At 36.9% G+C, this 20,073-nt stretch overlaps 1 protein-coding gene across 7 annotated transcripts in view; it reads left to right on the top strand.

Annotated features, from left to right (window-relative positions):
* VPS8 (VPS8 subunit of CORVET complex) overlaps positions 1 to 20,073 on the top strand; it is a 395,845-nt gene that overhangs the window by 313,531 nt on the left and 62,241 nt on the right. For all 7 annotated transcript variants that reach the window (XM_069558731.1, XM_069558750.1, XM_069558751.1 and 4 more), the window contains 3 exons: positions 3,051 to 3,131; positions 5,844 to 6,013; positions 8,817 to 8,982. In XM_069558731.1, coding sequence (XP_069414832.1) covers positions 3,051 to 3,131; positions 5,844 to 6,013; positions 8,817 to 8,982 — 417 coding nt within the window. The remainder of the gene's footprint in view (positions 1 to 3,050; positions 3,132 to 5,843; positions 6,014 to 8,816; positions 8,983 to 20,073) is intronic.

Below are 20,073 nucleotides of genomic sequence, written 5' to 3'. Positions count from 1 at the left end.
AGTGAAGTTGCTCAGTCGTGTCCCACTCTTTGCGACCCCATGGACTGTAGCCTACTAGGCTCCTCCCTCCATGGGATTCTCCAGGCAAGAGTACTGGAGTGGGTTGCCATTTCCTTCTCCAATCACTTATATATGGGACTCTAAAAATAATACCAGTGAATCTACATACAAATCAGAAACAGACTCACAGATATAAAAAAACAAGTTTATGGTTACCAAAAGGAGGAGAAGGGGAGAGGAACAAATTAGGAATATGGGTTTAACAGATGCAAACTCCTATGTATAAAAGGGATAAACAACATTCATTTATTGTATGACATGGGAAATTATATTCAATATCATATAACCTATAATAGAATATAATCAGAAAAAATGACTGAATCACTATGCTGTACACCTGAAACTAACCCAATATTGTAAGCCAACTATTACTTCAATTTAAAAGAAAGAAAATGCTGGGAAAAAGTGGTCATCACATTTTTTTTATAACATGCTTTTTAAAAGACAAGTTTGTGTGAAGTACCTAAATGTGCTTTTCTTTTGTAGATCATGGACAAGTTAAAGAGAAGCTTCAGCAGTTATTTATTGCTGAAGAATCTAGCTGACATATTTGGAAAATAATTTGAAAAGCTAGTAGATTGTGTGCATGCTGTGCCAGAAGCCTTGAGCTCTCTTTTGCATTCTATAATTTATATGTTGTCCCAGCATGAGGTTATTTTCATGATTTTGCTTTTAAATTATGCATATTAGAGTGAAATGTACTGATATAAATATAGACGTGACCTATAAAGGTTTCTTCTTTTTCCAGCATTTAACCTTTTCAAGACCTCTTTATTCTCCAAACCACCCTTGTCATAGGTGAATGACAGAGCTTTTCTGTGCTGGAAAGTGTGCTTTTCTCTCCACACATACACAGTACATACTTGTAATGTGTATGTGTGGACATGTTAGAGTAGCTATTACAGTGTTTTTGTAATAAAGTATTATAGTGTCCATTGATACCTAAAGAAGTAAATATATTTACTGAGAGCGTGACCATAAGTGTAATTGGATATAAGTTTAGAAGTCTTAACATGGATCCGTTTTTATGCAAGGAAAATTAAAAGATTGTCTCATGCGTACATGGCCTGAGTTGTGTTCTAGTAAAGAGCTAGTCTGAGATGTCTGTTGTTTTGTCTTTTGCAGATGCTCTGCACATGTTGGACAGGTATCTTTAACTTAGTGAGACAGATTTCCCCAGTTAAGTTTAAGTGATTTGTTCAAGCTCAAAGTAAACTTGTTAATTACTACACGAATGTCTCACTTAGTGAGACAGATTTCCCCAGTAAGTTTAAGTGATCTTTTCAAGTCCAAAGTAAACCTGTTAATTAGTACACAAAGTAAACTTGTTAATTAGTCAAGTAAACTTGTTAATTAGTACACGGTTTCTTCAGCAGTACCTCAGCATCAGGACCAGGAACCTATGGCAGATAATCTGGTGCTGCTCTTGACCAGCTGAAAGTACTGAAAACTGATCTGAGTTAGAAACTGCATCTATCCTGTCTTCAGGAACCATCGCCAGAGCATAGAAGAGAAAAAAAAAAACAAATCCTGAGATTATGTTGTACATACGCATGAAAACACAGTTTCTTCTCACATTTCTGTATCTTTTTCCTAAGTTTTCCTTGGTCCACAGTCTTTTTTTTTTTCTCTTAACATCTGAACTCACTGTACCAAGATTTTAATAACCCCTACTCCTTAACAAGTAACCAGATGTGTTCCCCATACTTCCCAGCAAACATTAGTTTATCGTTTAGTTATTTGCTACTCTTATCTAGCAAATATTAGTTTATTATTTAGTTTATCAGTTTGTGTGTCATTTTCCTTTCTTGAAATCTCCTCCTAAGAAAGACTCAGAGACTGAGATCAGAATTTACAGCCACCAGCATTTGATAATAGGGATGGGACCTCAGGGTGGACTGTGGGGAGAGAAACCTAAATCTCCAACCACAGAGAATGGTTGAATAACACATACCGTCTTCACATGTTTCATACCCTGTAACTGTTCCCATTATTTGATGATATGGGAAACTGCTCACAACATACTTTATTAAGTAAAAAAAGTAAACGTATTATGTGAAATGCCCCCCAAAATACATCCTTCTTTCTCCTTCCCCAGAAATAAGACTGGAAGAATATACCTCAAAAAATCAAAAGTGTTTCTATTGGAGTGGTTAGATTTCAGTTCACTTCTATTTTTGTGCACAACAGTGTTGTTCAAATTGTGTATGATAAACAAGTTATTTGGCATAGCTCATATGAAAAGCAGTGGAAGGAACATTGTCTAGGTATCTGTTGTTTATCAATAGTGATTTGATTTAAAACTGAAAAACTGCAAGCTGCTTAGATTCAGAAACTGATCTCCTAAACTGGCATGACTTGGTTTGGACCAGACGGTGGCCAGATGTGGGTCACAGGAGAAGTTGAATAGATTCTGAGTGTTCTTGAGTACTTTGGTTTTAATGTAGCAGGTAAATAAGAGCTCAAAAAAGGATGTATGTGTATTAGTTGCTCAGTCATGTCCGACTCTTTGTGACCTCATGGACTATAGCCTGCCAGGCTCCTCTGTTCATGGGATTTTCCTGACAAGAATACTGGAGTGGGTTGCCATTTCCTTCTCCAGGGGATCTTCCTGACCAGAAATCGAAACTGTGTCTCCTGCATTGCAAACAGATTCTTTACCATGTGAGCTACCAGGGAAGCCCCAAAAAAGGATAGGTGATGTTTAATAAGAAGGAAAGGAAGCCTGCTACAGAAACAAAACCAAGAGTGAAATTTATGGTTGTTAAGCAAGAGACTTGGATCATTTAAATTTTATTTACTTTTCCAAATGCTTTGATGACCTGAGACCAGTGTGTATTTCCAGTAGAAAGGCTCATGGAAGGATAAGTATTTTGTGACTGTTGACAAATACTTAAAAGTATTTGGCTTTTTCAGATAACTTATATTTTAAAATACATTTAAAATAACAGGAATAGAATTATAATCTTTAGCAACTTTTTTCTAATTAGGACCCAGTTTATGGAAAAGGAAAACTTGGAGAAATCCAGGGCCTTATTCTGGGAATGTTGGATACCTTTAACTATGAACAGGTAAGCTACTTTCTATTTCTGCGCCCATTCTAAGGTAAAAAGAAGCTTTTTTTTTCTCTTTGCACCTATACTTTTTCTTTAGAAATTACCTTCTGTTTAGTGCAAGTTTGAAAGATTGAAGTGTATGGCTTTCTAATTTTAAAATTTCTCTTGACCTTAATTAATTTATATTTTGTATACATATACACATTTATTCTGAAATGTGTAATTGCAGCTTTTGAATTTATTTTATTCTTTTGATTCATGGGTGGTGGGACATATATATTGTTTTCCAAATGAAAAATATAAGAAACTTTCTTGGAAAATAATGGAATATAAAGGTATAATTCAAAAAAGGAAGGGTCAACATGAGTATAGAAAAATTGCAGAATAAAATTAGTGTTCTTTTAAACATTCTGAAACAGTTAATCACCACTAACCAGAAATAGTTGTTCAGTTCAGTTCAGTTCCTCAGTCACGTCCAACTCTTTGCGGCCCCATGAGTCGCAGCATGCCAGGCCTCCCTGTCTATCACCAACTCCCAGAGTTCACTCAAACTCATGTCCATCGAGTTGGTGATGCCATCTAGCCATCTCATCCTCTGTCGTCCCCTTCTCCTCCTACCCCCAATCCCTCCCAGCATTAGAGTCTTTTCCAGTGAGTCAACTCTTCACATGAGGTGGCCAACGTATTGGAGTTTCAGCTTTAGCATCAGTCCTTCCAATGAACACCCAGGACTGATCTCCTTTAGAATGGACTGGTTGGGTCTCCTTGTAGTCCAAGGGACTCTCAAGAGTCTTCTCCAACACCACAGTTCAAAAGCATCAATTCTTCAGTGCTCAGCTTTCTTCACAGTCCAACTCTCACATCCATACATGACCACTGGAAAAACCATAGCCTTGACTAGACAGACCTTTGTTAGCAAAGTAATGTCTCTGCTTTTGAATATGATATCTAGGTTGGTCATAACTTTCCTTCCAAGGAGTAAGCGTCTTTTAATTTCATGGCTGCAATCACCATCTGCAGTGATTTTGGAGCCCCCAAAAATAAAGTCTGACACTGTTTCCACGGTTTCCCCATCTATTTCCCATGAAGTGATGGGACCGGATGCCATGATCTTCGTTTTCTGAATGTTGAGCTTTAAGCCAACTTTTTCACTCTTCTCCTTCACTTTCATCAAGAGGCTTTTTAGTTCCTCTTCACTTTCTGCCATAAGGGTGGTGTCATCTGCAGATCTGAGGTTACTGATATTACTCCCAGCAATCTTGATTCCAGCTTGTGTTTCTTCCAGTCCAGAGTTTCTCATGATGTACTCTGCATATAAGTTAAATAAGCAGGGTGGCAATATGCAGCCTTGACGTACTCCTTTTCCTATTTGGAACCAGTCTGTTGTTCCATGTCCAGTTCTAACTGTTGCTTCCTGACCTGCATACAGATTTCTCAAGAGGCAAGTCAGGTGGTCTGGTATTCCCATCTCTCTCAGAATTTTCCAGAGTTTATTGTGATCCACACAGTCAAAGGCTTTGGCATAGTCAATAAAGCAGAAATAGATTTTTTTTTTTTTTTGGAACTCTCTTGCTTTTTCCATGATCCAGTGGATGTTTCTTCCCTTAACCCGAAACTGCCTGTGGCATTAATTCTCAGTAAGAGCCAGCTTGGTGTAATTTTTCTTCATGTACTTCAAAGTGACTCATGAAGCCACCAAGGAAAATTGCCATTTAGACATGTAGATACAATGACAGAGCTTTTCTTAGGGTGTTGTAAGAATTGTAGTTTTGTTAAGTAAGCATAGCACAAGGAAGCTGATTCCCTTCAGGCACAGAGTCCATGATGGCAAAAGGAAACTGAGTGCAAAACAGAAGGTTTTTACAAACTTTGGAAGAAGAAGAAAAGATGGAGTTGAATGGAAAGAATTAAAATAGACCATTAGAACGAAAAGCTCTGCATTATAGATAAAGTTTAAGGACAAGACTGTGTAGCAAGGAGGATGAACAGTATATCTTCCCCTTTGGGACTGACAGAAAAGAATCCAACTGCACATCAAAATGATATATCTGAATGTTGAGAATAAGATGTAGTAAGAAGACAATACTTTATAAACACAGGGAACCTTAAATGACATAATGTGATACTGTGAAATATCTCTATGTGACTTAATGACAGATGTCACAGTCTTGAGTAGATTCCAATGGCTTTTAAGTGCTGATCGGAAAATGTGATCTCTTGCCCAAGGGAGATGAAAAATGAGTAATGACCATTAGCTTTTCCAGTGAAAGGTTAGTGTGGAATATTGCCATGGATGCAGTTTCTATTTTAAAAATCAGAGTATTTTTTTAAACAATTTGTTAGAACTTTAAGCAATTCAAAGAGAGCTTGGTATATAAGTGTAATAAATAAGTAGATTTGGGTTAATCCAGTCATCTGAAAGCCATCAGGACTGAATTAAGCCACAAGAATGGCAGAGCACTCATTTCTCCATAGTAACTAGTGACAACCTTTTAATAATTATTTTGAGACTCTTGATGTAGTACTTATCAGTACTTGTACATTGAAGTTAACCACTCAAGTCTGAGGTGCTTTGATGTTTATTTGATCGATTTTATGCCTTTGTAGTATATTCCAATTCAGCTGTAGTTGAAAATGAAACAAGGGCAGTTCTCCACTCATCCCCTCCATCTCTTTCCCTTTATAAACAACTTTTTGTTGATTTCTTTTTATTTTGGTCGTTCACAGACCCTGCTGGAAACGACAACTAGCCTTCTAAACCAAGACCTCCATTGGTCATTGTGTAACCTGAGAGCTTCAGTTACCAGAGGACTGAATCCCAAGCAGGATTACTGCTCTATTTGTTTGCAGCAGTACAAGAGACGCCAGGAAATGGCTGATGAAATTATTGTCTTTAGGTAAGAGAGGGAAGGAAACGTAGTACATGTGTGTGTACATGCATTGCCAGGCAGGAGCACGTGTGACACACAGCCCCAGTCAGCCATTCTGGCAGCGAACAAACCAAGGCAGAGTTCCTGTTCTCATAGATCTTATATTCTGCATAGGGGTCAGGGGGAAAGAGTATTAGAGTGGTCAGGTCATAAGTAAGTACAGGTAATAAGAGATATGGAGAGAAATAACACACAGGGTAAGGGGATGGGAAAAAGTGTTCAGGGTGAGAATGCTATTTTAAGATACCATAATGAGGAAAAACATGTCTAAGAAGTGACATTTGCACAGAATGAGAGTGGTAGGAGTGAAGGTTAGGAATATATTTTAAGAGAAGAGCTAACTTGCTGATGTATCAGATGTGAAGTGACAGGGAAAAACATCTTCAACCCAAGCTACTGAATGAATGTGGTACCGTCCTCATTTAAAATAAGAAGGAACAGGCATGAGAACCGGGGGAAATCAAGAGTTTTGTCTTGGAGATGTTAGGTTTGAGATGTCTTTTAAACATTTAAGTAGGAATGTCAGGTAGACAGTTATTCTAGTCAGAGATATGTCCTGGAAATATAAATTTAGAACTCATCAGCATGTAAATGATATTTAAAGCCACAATGCAAAGAGAGAAGAAGTCTAGTGCAAAAGTAGGAGGTTTGATCTCAGGAGGAGACCGCTCATCCAGAATATATAGATAGAGGCAATGTAAGATGGACTCTAGAGCCAGGCTTTAAACCTTGAGTTCAAACCTTTACTGTGCCACTTCCTAGCTATTCCAGTGAAGTTGCTCAATCATGTCTGACTCTTTGCAACCCCATGGACTGTAGCCTGCCAGGCTCCTCCATTCATGGGATTTTCCAGGCAAGAGTACTGGAGTGGGTTGCCGTTTCCTTCTCCTAGCTATTAGACTTTGACAAGTCATTTCATCTCTTTACATCTTAGTTTCTTTATTTGTAAAGAGGGATAATAATGGTACCTACCTTCTAGAGTTTTTGTGAAGATTAAATGAGATAATTTACATAAGACACTTAAAACCATACTGACATACAGTAAGCATTGTATAAGTGTTAGCTTCTGTTTTTACAGATAAAGATTGGTAGATTTGGTGATTAGAAGGGAAATTATTTCTTATCACACAAAGAGCCCATTCATTCAACAACTGTTTATCAAGTACACTATATGTCGGTACTGTTAGAAGGGATAGGGTACCACATGAACAAAACAAAGGTTTTGCTCTCAGAGTTTACACTCTAGTGAAAGAGATAGACAAGTAAAATGCCAGATAGTAACTAACAGGGTTTAAAAAAAAATAAAGCATATTAAGTGAAATGTAGAGAGTCTGGGGGGGAAGATATTTTATGAAGAGTGGTCAGGGAGAACACCACTATTAAGATGATTATGGACAGGTAGTTAAAAATGAATTAATAAAAATATAATTACCATGAGTAAATATGGTATAGAGGAGAGATAACCTTGGGAACTAGTAATTTGTGAAAAGTTGTTAGGGAAACTTAAGTGACATTTGAGCAGAGACTTAAGGGAAGTTTCCATGCAATATCAGGGTAGAGTGCTCCAGGCAGAGGATCAGCAAGTGCAGAAACCGTGAGGCAGGTGCTTGGCATATTTCTCTGGTAGTGAGTGAGCAGGCTAGCATTGCCTGAGCAGAGTGAAGGGATGATGATGAGAGATGACTTCAGCAGCCAAATCATGTAGGAAGTAAATCATTATGAAGAGTTAAACTCTTACTCTGAGATGAAAAGCCATTGGATGGTTTTGAGGATAGGATGACACAATATAATCTATGTATTGAGGACCACTTTGACTGCTGTGGTGAGAATGGACTGCAGAAGATCAAGCGTGAAAGTGGAATGACCATTTATGCTAATCCAAGTGAGAGATGGCCCAAGATGATTGTAATGAAGTAAGCGGTGGGATTCTGTATATATTCTGAAGGTATAGCTGACAAGATCTGTTTATAGATTGTATATGAGGTATGAAAGAAAGAATAGTTTTTGGCCTGAGAAACTGGAAGGCTCTAGTTACTATTTATTTAGATGTGGGAGGTTGGATGAGAGTGTGCATTGAGGGGTTTGGTGGAAGTCAAGAATTTGGTTTGAGGCATGTTATATGTATGGGGGAGGATAGAGAAAAGGAAGATTTTAAAGACTATTGAGGAGAGAAAAGGACTGACTTCTGAGATGGTCCAACGTTTCAGGTTGGAGAAATGAGAAGGAATCAGTGAAGCTGACTTAGAATTGTGCTCAACACTTATTTCTGGAAGGTTTATTTGGTAGCGTAATGTAATTAACAGGGAATTTCTTCATAGTAATAATGTTAGAATTTACTGTATAGTAGTAACATTTTTGTGAATGCTTATAAATCAAATCATGACTCTTGAATTTGATGAGAAATACCACTCATGTTATTATCAAATGACATATAATTAATATTTTCCCCAGTTGATGTTGTTCAAACTGTCTAAAAATGTTTCATAGTTTGAGAAGTGAGCAGAAGTTCAACTCACCCCTGGGTGGTTTGTAGTCAGAGAACTGTGATGCTATTGTACTCACAACTGAAGTGTACAAATACGTGAGTCTGGATTTTAAAAAAGAGAGGGGAGCAACAAGTAGATCTCTTTTCTTATTTCTTAACCTATATACCCACCAGTGCATTTCAGCTTACTGGAAATAATTATCACTTTTGAATACTGTCTAATACAATTTAGGTTTATGATTTTATGATAATAAAGAGTGTCAGTTGGTTACCTTCATTTTGCAGCTGTGGCCATTTATATCACTCATTCTGTCTGCAAAGCAAAGAGTGCACCATAGAAATTGAAGGGCAAACAAGATGGACGTGCTACAAATGCAGCTCAAGTAACAAAGCAGGAAAGCTGAGTGAAAATTCATCTGAAGTTACGAAGGGAAGGATAACCCCATCACAGGTAAAACTTGTTTTCATGTCAAGGTGGAGAAGGAAATGGCAACCCACTCCAGTATTCTTGCCTGGAGAATTCCATGGACGGAGGAGCCTGGCGGGATACAGTCCGTGGGGTTGCCAAGAGTAGGACACGACTGACTATCACTAACTCATGCAGATAGTCTTTTCTTAACAGTGTCTTTTAGACCTGGCCTCATTTTTTTTCACGTCTTTTCAGGCCTCAGCAAATTTACTTAGTCTTCTGTTTCCTGCACCGTCCTCCATGCTGCCCTATCCTATAGTTGATGTTAACATCGCTTAGTGAAATGTTGGACCCATTGCTTTTTTTTCTCTGTTTTTGGCTTGAGAAACTGGAAGTCTGTAGTTGCGATTTATTTAGATGTGGAAGGTTAGAAGGAAGCATGCATTGGAGATGGAGTGTAGAGAAAAGAAAGATTATAAAGATTATCGAAGATAGAAGGATTGACTTCTGAGGTGACCCAACATTTCAGATTGGAGAAATGAGGAGGAATCAAAGATGTTTTAAAATTATGTTTAAATCATCTAACTTATGCTAAATCAATTAAGCTTTCAATATTAAGTCAGAAGATAACCCAGGGAAAAAAACTCTGACCTAGCTTCTCCCAGATAACAGTTCAGAGTTTCTACACTCCAGTGATAGCCACTAGTATCCATATTCATCCAGTAAATACATAACCATGTGCCAGGCACTATGTTAAATGCTAGAACAAGACATTTGTCTTAAGGAATTTGTATGACAACGAAATTATAAACAGATTTCCAGTAAGTGTTCTCCAGTTCTCTCTGACACCAATTACATGGTGTTTTTTCCATATTCAGTTCTGACACCAACTCTGTCAGTTCTCTGGGTTCCAACTGTATGCCCAGTAGTGCCATTCAGTTCTCACACTGACCACCAGGGATTAGTGTCAGACTTTATATATTTAAGGGTCCATTCCCAAGAGACTGTCCTTACTTCAGATACCAGTTACAAATAGGGTACCAGATTACATCCTGTTCTATCTGACTTGACAAATTTAGGGGTCCCTATGACCCACTCCCCCAGGTTTAATAATTCAGTAGGACAACTCACAGAACTTGGGAACATGCTTTATGTTTACCTGTTTATTATAAAGGATAGTCAGGAATAGCCATATGAAAGAGATGCATAGGGCAAGGTAAGGGGAGAAAAGGGTGCCCAGAGCTTCCATGCCGTAGCTTGGCACACCACCTTCCCAGTTATCGGTGTGCTCACCAACCCGGAAACTCCTTGAACCTCAACATTTAGGGGTTTTTATTGGAAGTTTCATTAACTAACCATGATTGATTAAATCACTGGCCATTAGTGCTTAGACTCAATATCTAGCCCCTCTCCCCTCCTATATGGGGATTGGGGAAGGATGGGGAGGGAAGAACTGAAAGTTCTAACTCTCTGGTCATGGCTTGATCTTTCTGATAACCAGCTGCCATCCTGAAACTAGGGGTCCCCAAGTACCAGTCATCTCATTAGCATTCAGAAGGCATTCTATCACTCAGGAGAGTCTGAGGGTTTTAGGAACTATGTGATAGGAACCAGGGACAAAGACTGAATGATATTTTTTATTATACCACAAGTACTTACAGATGAACTGTGCTGTAAAAGTAGATAATGAGCAGAGCTGATCTAGACATGAGATGTCATGGAAGATTTCTTCAAAATGTTAGTTAGCTGCCCCCGAAGCAAAAAGAGAAGATAAAAGTTTAAGCACAAGGATAGGCAGGAGGAGCAATATTCCAAGCAGAGGGAACAGTATATAGAATAAACAAAGCACCTCTGCAGGAACTAGACATTGAGTATGACTGGATCCAGAGGGTGAAAGAATGGTATTATGTGAAATTAGTAAGTAAACAAGGACCATACTAATTATTTTTATGTTTGTGCTAAAGAAACAAGACATTGAAGGGCTTTAAAGAAGGAATGATGTGATATGATTAAAATAGTTTTTTTTTTTTTAAGAATAGTGCTTTTAAAAGAATTGCAGTACAGAAAATGAATTGAAAGAATAGGTGGATGTAGGGAGACCCAAGAATATTGGAATTATTTTGTTGAAAGAAATAGTAACTTGTACTAGAATGGTGGAAGTTGGGATGGAGAAAAGAGCCATATGTGAGATGTGTTTGAGATGAGTACAAACATCAAAATAATTAATATGGTCCCTCCTACCTCACTAGCTTCATCTCATACTGCTCTTTCACCTTCTAGATTCAGTTATGCTCAACTTTTAAATCTATATTCTTTTCTGCTTTACAACAGGTAACCTATATTTGAGAAGTAGAATTAGTAGGACTTGGTGATAATTAAATTGGTTGGTGAGGGAGGTAAGACAGAAGAGTCAAAGATAGTACCCAAATTTCTTATTTGAACAACCAAATGGATGGTGGTACCGTTTACTGAGATAGAAAGCAATAAATAAAGAACATACCTGAGAGTAAGACAGAGAATTCATTGTTGGACTTAGAGATGTCTGCTGGATATACAGATGAAGATGTTCAGTATGTTTCTGGATTGAAAATGTTATTAGTCATCCAGTGCTTCCTTGTTCGCATTTAGGAAAAGAAAATCAGGTCCTGTGATTTCTAACATCTTTCCAAGCTGAATTCAAATGCAGATGTGGGAACCTTTATTTATGTAGATACCTAAGGCTTTGCATTTCGGTGCACTTCAGTTTTTTTTCCCTCTTTCAGGTATATTCTGTTCATAAACAGATTGTGACTGAATGCATATTATTGCCTGCATATTACCAATTAGATTTTTTTCTTTCTTCCTAGATAGTCCCCAGAGGCTAAAATATGCCTTTTTTTCCTTTTTTAAAAAATAGTTATATATATGCACTTATATTTTTTAATACATAATTTACAAACAGTAAATTCACTTCTGCAAGTTTTGACAGCCTCCTTTACAATCAAGACATAGAGCAATATTACCACGTCCCTCAAAAGTCCCCTATAGCTCTTTGTAGTCAACCTCTCTTTTCACTCTCCAACCCCTGGCAACCACTGATCCATTGGGAGTTATTTAATACTAGGTGAGATAAAGATTGAGGTTCTTTCTTTTGAATGAAGGTATCCATTGAATTGCCTTTGTGCCTTAATCAAAAACCAATTGACCTTGTATATGTGGATTTATTTCTAGACTTTCTATTCTATTCCATTGATCTATATATCTGTCCTTGCTCCTAGACTGTATCTTTATAATAAATCTGGATATCAGTTGTGTGAGGCCTTCAAGTTTGTTCTTCTTTCTAACATTTGGCTATTCTACTTGCCTTTCCATATAAATTAAAAAATCACCTTGTCAGTTTCTCCCCAAAATATTCATGCTGGGATTTTATTAGGATTGTGTTTACTATATAGATAAATTGGGGGGAGAGTTGACATCTTAATGATATTGAGTCCAATCCATTAACACGGTATAGCTCCAATTTATTTAAATTTTCTTTGATTTATTTCATCAATGTTTTTGGCATGTAAATCTGGCATATGTTTTATAAGGTTCATTTCTAAGTATTTAATGATGATATTACATATTTTACTGTTTTATATTTTACTTTCTAATTGTTCATTGCTAAAATATAGAAATACAATTTATTTTTGCATATTGACTTTGTATCTAGTGACCAGTGGCCTTACTAAGCTTACCTATGAGTACTTTTTTGTATATTTTTTGGTATTATCTGCATAATCATATCAAATGCAAATAATGACTGTTGTATTTGTTTGTTTCCAGTGTTATTTCTTTTTCTTGCCCTATTGCATTGGCCTCTAGTACACAATTGAATAACAATGGTGAGAATAGACATCCTTGTTTTGTTACTGATTGTAGAGGAAAGTATTCATTTTTCATTATTCAATATAATGTTAACTCTAGGCTTTTGGTATGTAACCTTTGTATCATGTTTAGGATGTTCCCTTTTACTCCATGTTCTGTTGAGAATTTGTTTCAAGAATGGATGTTGAAGACATTTATACTACGTTGGTTGCTGTGTTTCCGTATCTGCACACCCCACACAAGAAAGTAATCTATTTCATTGACTTTCCTCTTGCCTGCTCTCAGAACATTGAGAAAAGGGAAATTATTTTGAAATTGGATCCTTATGTCAAAGGAGGCTTCATTTCTGAGGCTATCCTACACTGCACAGCAGAAGAAATGAATCCAACCTTTTCATTTCTTTAGGAAACTCCAGTGTGATTACTGATCATCCTCTTGAAAATCTGTTTGATGCTTCCTAATTAATAAAGGAAAATAGAAGGAGAACTATTTTGGATTCCTTATATTTTCTAGCTGTTTGTCTCCTTTGGCTTCTTTAGTAAGATTTTGTAAAAGGATCTAGTGGGTTGGTAATGCAAGGAAACAGAAGATGAAATTTATCAAATATATGCTTTAGATGTGAATATGATAATCTTCACAACAACTTTAGCTGAAGGAGCTGTATGTAGCTCAGAGAAGGGGGACCAATATTTGAAATCAAGTTTTTAAAATCATCATCACTCTCAGTTTTCCTTCTTCCTGACTATTCTATTTTTAGTATCCTAACTTTATTGAAATCTGGTAAAGGTTATTTTTAAAGTTCAGTTCAGTTGCTCAGTCGTATCTGACTATTTGCAACCCCGTGGACTGCAGGATGCCAGGCTTCCCTGTCTGTCCCCAACTCCCAGAGTGTATGCAGTCAGACTCATGTCCATCAAGTTGGTGATGCCATCCAACCATCTCATCCTCTGTCGTCCCCTTCTTCCACCTTCAATCTTTCCCAGCATCAGGGTCTTTTCCAATGAGTCCGTTCTTTGCATCAGGTGGCCAAAGGATTGTAATTTTGCTTCAGCATCAGTCCTTTCAATGAATGTTCAGAATTGATTTCCTTTAGGATTGACTGGTTGGATCTTCTTGCAGTCCATGGGACTCTCAAGAGTCTTCTCTAACACCACAATTCAAAAGCATCAATTCTTCGGTGCTCAGCTTTTTTTTATAGTCCAACTCTTACATCCATAGATGACTACTGGAAAAACCATAGCTTTGATTGGATGGACCTTTGTTGGCAATGTCTCTGCTTTTTAATATGCTATCTAGGTTGGTCATAGCTTTTCTTCCAAGGAGCAAGCATCTTTTAATTTCATGGCTGCAGTCAACATCTGCAGTGATTTTGGAGCCCAAGAAAGTAAAGTCTCTCACTGTTTCCACTGTTTCCCCATCTATTTCCCATGAAGTGATGGGACCAGATGCCATGATCTTAGTTTTCTGACTGTTGAGTTTTAAGCCAACTTTTTTACTCTCCTCTTTCACTTTCATCAAGAGGCTCTTTAGTTCTTCACTTTCTGCCATAAGAGTGGTATCATCTGCATATCTGAGGTTATTGATAATTCTCCTGGCAGTCTTGATATTCCACCTTATGCTTCATGCAGCCTGGCATTTCGCATGATGTACTCTGCATATAAGTTAAATAAGCAGGGTAACAATATACAGCCTTGACCTACTCCTTTACCGATTTGGAACCAGTCTGTTCTTCCGTGTCTGGTTCTAACTGTTGCTTCTTGATCTGCATACAGATTTCGCAGGAGGTAGGTAAGGTGGTTTGATATTCCCATCACTTAAGAATTTTCCACAGTTTGTTGTGCTCCACACAGTCAAAGGCTTTGGCATAGTCAATAAAGCAGAAGTAGATGTCTTTCTGGAACTCTCTTGCTTTTTCGATGAGCCAGCGAATGTTGGCAATTTGATCTCTGGTTCCTGTGCTTTTTCTAAATCTAGCTTGAACATCTGGAAGTTCATGGTTCATGTATTGTTGAACCCTGGCTTGGAGAATTTTGAGCATTGCTTTGCTCGCACGTGAGATGAGTGCAATTGTGTGGTAGTTTGAACATTCTTTGGCATTACCTTTCTTTTTTAAAGTACAATGATACTGTGTTGACTGTGCTAACTTAAGATTTCTTACCATTGTATGAACCAGTCACATTTTTAATTGTAAGAAAATTTTCAATGAAAATACTAATTCTATACATGATGGTTTTTATTAAGCTTAATTTCATGAGAATTCTACTTTGCTCTAATTTCCCTCAAAAATCTGTCACCCTTGGTTTGACTGGTTGGATCTTCTTCCTAATCTGTGCATGGAGAGAAACAGACGTGTGTGTCCCAGTGACTCCAAAATCAAGCTGAGATTGCCAGTCAGCTTCCACCTGTTGCTTTCTATCCTCAGTAAATAACTGAATACATTTGAAACTTTTCACTGCCTTTGTAATATGATCCTTCTGTCAAATAGCTTTTTATTTCGTCCTTTTCCAAGCCTTGAAATGACTGACTTTTTACTTCTTCAGTTACTGACTCTTATTCAACAGGATACAAGTAACCCTCAGACCTGTGGTTTTCTTGGATAAAATGTTTTTTCTTGCCTCTCTTACATTCATTTCTGTTTTTCACAACTGATCAATATATATCAGCCATAACTCTGACATGTCAATTTTCTCCCAACAGTTCTACACAAGTATGATTGGATTTACTCTCCCAGAAAGTCTGCTTTCCTCTGGAACAAGTTTTTTATTCTTTGCCAGGAAATGTAACAGAAATGACTCAGATTTCTTTCTTTCCTCTCTTATTATCACTCCCTCTCCCCTTAGGTTTACAGTAGGTCAATCAGGATATAAGTCCAAAGAATAGACCTTATAAGTTGAATTTTCTGTTTTGTATCCTCTATATATAACTCACAGATAAAATATGTTTGAGAAACTAATTTCAACTGAAATACTCATCCTGCTTTTATCTTAGATTATTCTTTTATTAAATTTATAGTAGCAAATAACCACCTTCATTGGCACTGATTAGCATTAGAAGAAATTAACTTACTATTATTCATTTTAAAAATAATAATTCTTGGCCAGCAGGCAGCTTAATAGCAATTCAAAGAAATATAATGAAAAATTTTCTAGATTTTAGTTTTAACATTAATAACAGGGCTTAAAGCTCTTGAGAGCTGGCAATAAGCTAACACATTATTATGTGCCAGAAATATTCCAATTGTTATTCCTCTTAAAAAACTGAGAGCACACACGAAAAAGAAAACTATAGGCCAATATCACTGATGAACATAGATGCAGAAATCCTCAACAAAATTTTAGCAAACAGAATTCAGCAACACATCAAAAAGCTTACACACCATGATCAAGTAGGGTTTATTCTAGGGATGCAAGGATTCTTCAATATATGCAAGTCAGTCAATATGATGCACCATATTAACAAATTGAAAGATTAAAAGTCACATGATAATCTCAATAGATGCAGGAAAAGCCTTTGACAAAATTCAGCACCCATTTTGATTAAAACTCTTCAAAAAATGGGCATATAAGGAACCTACCTCAACATAGTAAAGGCCATATATGATAAGCCTAGAGCAAACATTGTTCTCAATGGTGAAAAACTGAAAGCATTCCCCCTAAGATCAGGAACAAGACAGGGATGTCCACTTTCACCACTATTATTCAATATAGTTGTGGAAGTCCTAGCTATAGCAATCAAAGAAGAAAAAGAAGTAAACGGAATCCAGATTGGAAAAGAAGAAAAGCTCTCACTGTTTGCAGATGACGTGATGCTGAACATAGAAAACACTAAAGATAGTATCCGAAAATCAGTGAATTTAGCAAAGTTTCAGGATACAGAATCAATACACAGAAATCACTTGCATTTCTATATACTAACAATGAAAAATCAGAGAACTTAGGGAATCAGTCCTATTCACCATTGCAACAAAAAGAATTAAATATCTAGGGATAAACGTACCTAAGTAGACAAAAGAATGGTACACAGAAAATTATAAGACACTGATGAAAGAAAGATGACATAAACAGATGGAAAGATATTCCATATTCCTGGGTAGGAATAATCAATATTGTGAAAATGACTATACTACCAAATGCAATCTACAGATTCAGTGCAATCCCTATCAAATCACCAATGGCATTTTTCACAGAACTAGAACAAAAATTTCACAATTCATATGGAAACACAAAAGACCCTGAATAACCAAAGCAGTCTTGAGACGGAAGAATGGAGCTGGAGGAATCAACCGTCCCAATTTCAGATTATACTACAGAGCTACAGTCATCAAGACAGTATGGTACTGGCACAAAAACAGAAGTATAGACCAATGGAACAACCAGAAATAAAACCCATGCACCTATGGGTACCTTATTTTTGACCAAGAAGGCAAGAATATACAATGGTGCAAAGACAGCTGCTTCAATAAATGGTGCTGGGAAAACTGGACAGCTACATGTAAAAGAATGAAATTAGAACACTTCCTAACACCATACACAAAGATAAACTCAAAATGGATTAAAGACCTAAATGTAAGACCAGAAACTATAAAACTCTTAGAGGAAAACATAGGCAGAACACTCGAGGACATAAAGCAAGATGCTCTATGACCCAGCTCCTAGAGTAATGGAAATAAAAACAAAAGTAAACAAGTGGGACCTGATTAAACTGAAAAGCTTTTTCACAGCAAAGGAAACTACAAACAAGGTGAAAAGACAACCCTCACAATGGGAAAAAAATAATAGCAAATGAAACAACTGACAAAGGATTAATTTCCAAAATACACAAGCAGCTCACACAACTCAATGTCAGAAAAAAAACAACTGAATCCAAAAGTGGGAAAAAGACCTAAACAGACATTGCTCCAAAGAAGACATACAGATGGCTAACAAACACATGAAAAGATGCTTAATATTACTCATTATTAGAGAAATGGAAGTCAAAACTGCAATGAGATGTTACCTCACACCAGTCGGAATGGCTGTGATCAAAAGTCTACAAACAATAAATTCTGGAGAGAGTATGGAGAAAAGGGAACCCTCTTGCACTGTTTGTGGGAATGTAAATTGATACAGCCACTATGGAAGGCAATGTGGAAATTCCTTTAAAAACTGGAAGTAAAACCACCGTATGACCCAGCAATCCCACTTGTAGGCATATACCTAGGAGGAAACCAAAATAGAAAAAGATGCATGTATCCCATTGTTCAGTGCAGCACTATTTACAATAGCTAGAACATGGAAGCAACCTAGATATCCATAGACAGATGAATGGATAAAGAAGTTGTGGTACATATACACAATGGAATATTACTCAGCCATAAAAAGGAATGCATTTGAATCAGTTCTAATGAGGTGGATGAACCTAGAGTCTATTATACAGAGTAAAGTAAGTCAGAAAGATAAATGCCACATTCTAATGCATGCATACAAAATCTAGAAAAATGATACTGAAGAATTTATTTACAGGGCAGCAATGGAGAAACAGACATAGAGAACAGACTTACAGACATTGTGAGAGGGGAGGAGAGGGGGAGATGTATGGGAAGAGTAACATGGAAACTTACATTACCATATGTAAAGAAGATAGCCAACAGAAATTTGCTGTATGGCACAGGAAACTCAAACAAGGGCTCTGTATCAACCTAGAGGGGTGGGATGGGGAGGGGAATGGAAAGGAATTTCAAAGGGAGGAGATATTTGTATATCTATGGCTGATTCACGCTGAGGTTTGACAGAAAAAAACAAAATTCTGTAAAGCAATTATCCTTCAATAAAAAATAAATTTTTAAAAATAATAAATTTTTTTAAAAATGAGAGCATTTGGAGACTCATTAGAAAGTCTTACTATGGGTAGCTTGATATCTTTTTCAGATTTGGATATATCATCCCTTTTCAGTAAATGACCAGATACAGCAGTCAAATATGAGAGTTTTTTGTTTTTTCAGTGAGAGAGAAATATGCAAAGAAGGGGATTGAAAATAAACATATAGATGCCTAGTCATTCTTAACAATCGCAAAAGGAGAGAATGAAAAGAAATAAGCTGATACTTTCCCTGGTACTTGGAGTTTGTTTTATTTCTTGGTTTTTAGAATTGTATAAGAAAATGTTTGATTTTGGCGGATAAATCTACATATAATGTCAGATGGAAGTATTTACAACTTTGAAGAAATTATTCAGTAAGTGACATTTATTAATACTCACTGGGCATAATTTTCTGTTAATCATTGTACATTGTTTATTTATCCCACTATAAATTGGAGATTTGTTTCACATGCTATTTAATGAAATAGGAAAACTGGTATTAAGGCCCTGTTTTCATTGCTCTGTTTTCACAGAATGTTAGCTCCCTGTTATGTTAGATTCAAATGAAAGTCTAAAAAATGGATTTTGAAGATAGAAGCATTTCTCAAAAGAATACCTTCTAAATTAAACTTAGAAATGAAATGAATATTATTATGTCTCAAGTGCAGAGAGGTGACAAATAATCCTAACATAAATGCATCTTTTTGAGAAGACTTATGTTCATTTTCCAGTATTCTTGTTATTATGTACTAGTATTAAGTGATTCATTACTTCAGCTCATATATAATGTATACCTTGTTATTGTTATTCATTTGCTCAGTTGTGTCTTACTCTTTGTGACCCCATGGACTATAGCACACCAGGCTTCCCTGTCCTTCACTATCTCCTGGAGATTGCTCAAACTCATGTCCATTGAGTCAGTGATGGAATCCAACTATCTCAACCCTTGTTGTCCCCATCTTCTCTTGCCCTTAATCTTTCCTAGCATCAGGGTCTTTTCTAGTGGGTCGGTTCTTCGTGTAAGGTGCCCAGAGTATTAGAGCTTCAGCTTCAGCATCAGTTCTTCCAAGGAGTATTCAGGGTTGATTTCCTTGCTGTCCAAGGGACTCTTAAGAGTCTTCTCCAACACCACAGTTCAAAAGCATCAATTGTTTGGCACTCAGCCTCCTTTATGGTCCATCTCTCATATCCGTACATGACTACTGGATAAACCAAAGCTTTGACTAGATGGACCTTTGTGGGCAAAGTGATGTCTGTGCTTTTTAATATGCTGCCTAAGTTGCTCATAGCTTTTCTTCCAAGGAGCAAGCATCTTTTATTTCATGGCTGAAGTCACCGTCTGCAGTGATTTTGGAGCCCAAGAAAATAGTTTGTCACTGTTTCCTATTATTTCCCTTTCTATTTGCCATAAAGTGTTGAGACCAGATGCCATGATCTTAGTTTTTTGAA

This window comes from Ovis canadensis, chromosome 1 (genome assembly GCF_042477335.2).
Source record: "Ovis canadensis isolate MfBH-ARS-UI-01 breed Bighorn chromosome 1, ARS-UI_OviCan_v2, whole genome shotgun sequence".
Classification (NCBI taxonomy): Eukaryota; Metazoa; Chordata; class Mammalia; order Artiodactyla; family Bovidae; genus Ovis; species Ovis canadensis.
The sequence above is the reverse complement of the archived record's forward strand: the minus strand, read 5'-3'. Positions and strand labels throughout refer to the sequence as shown.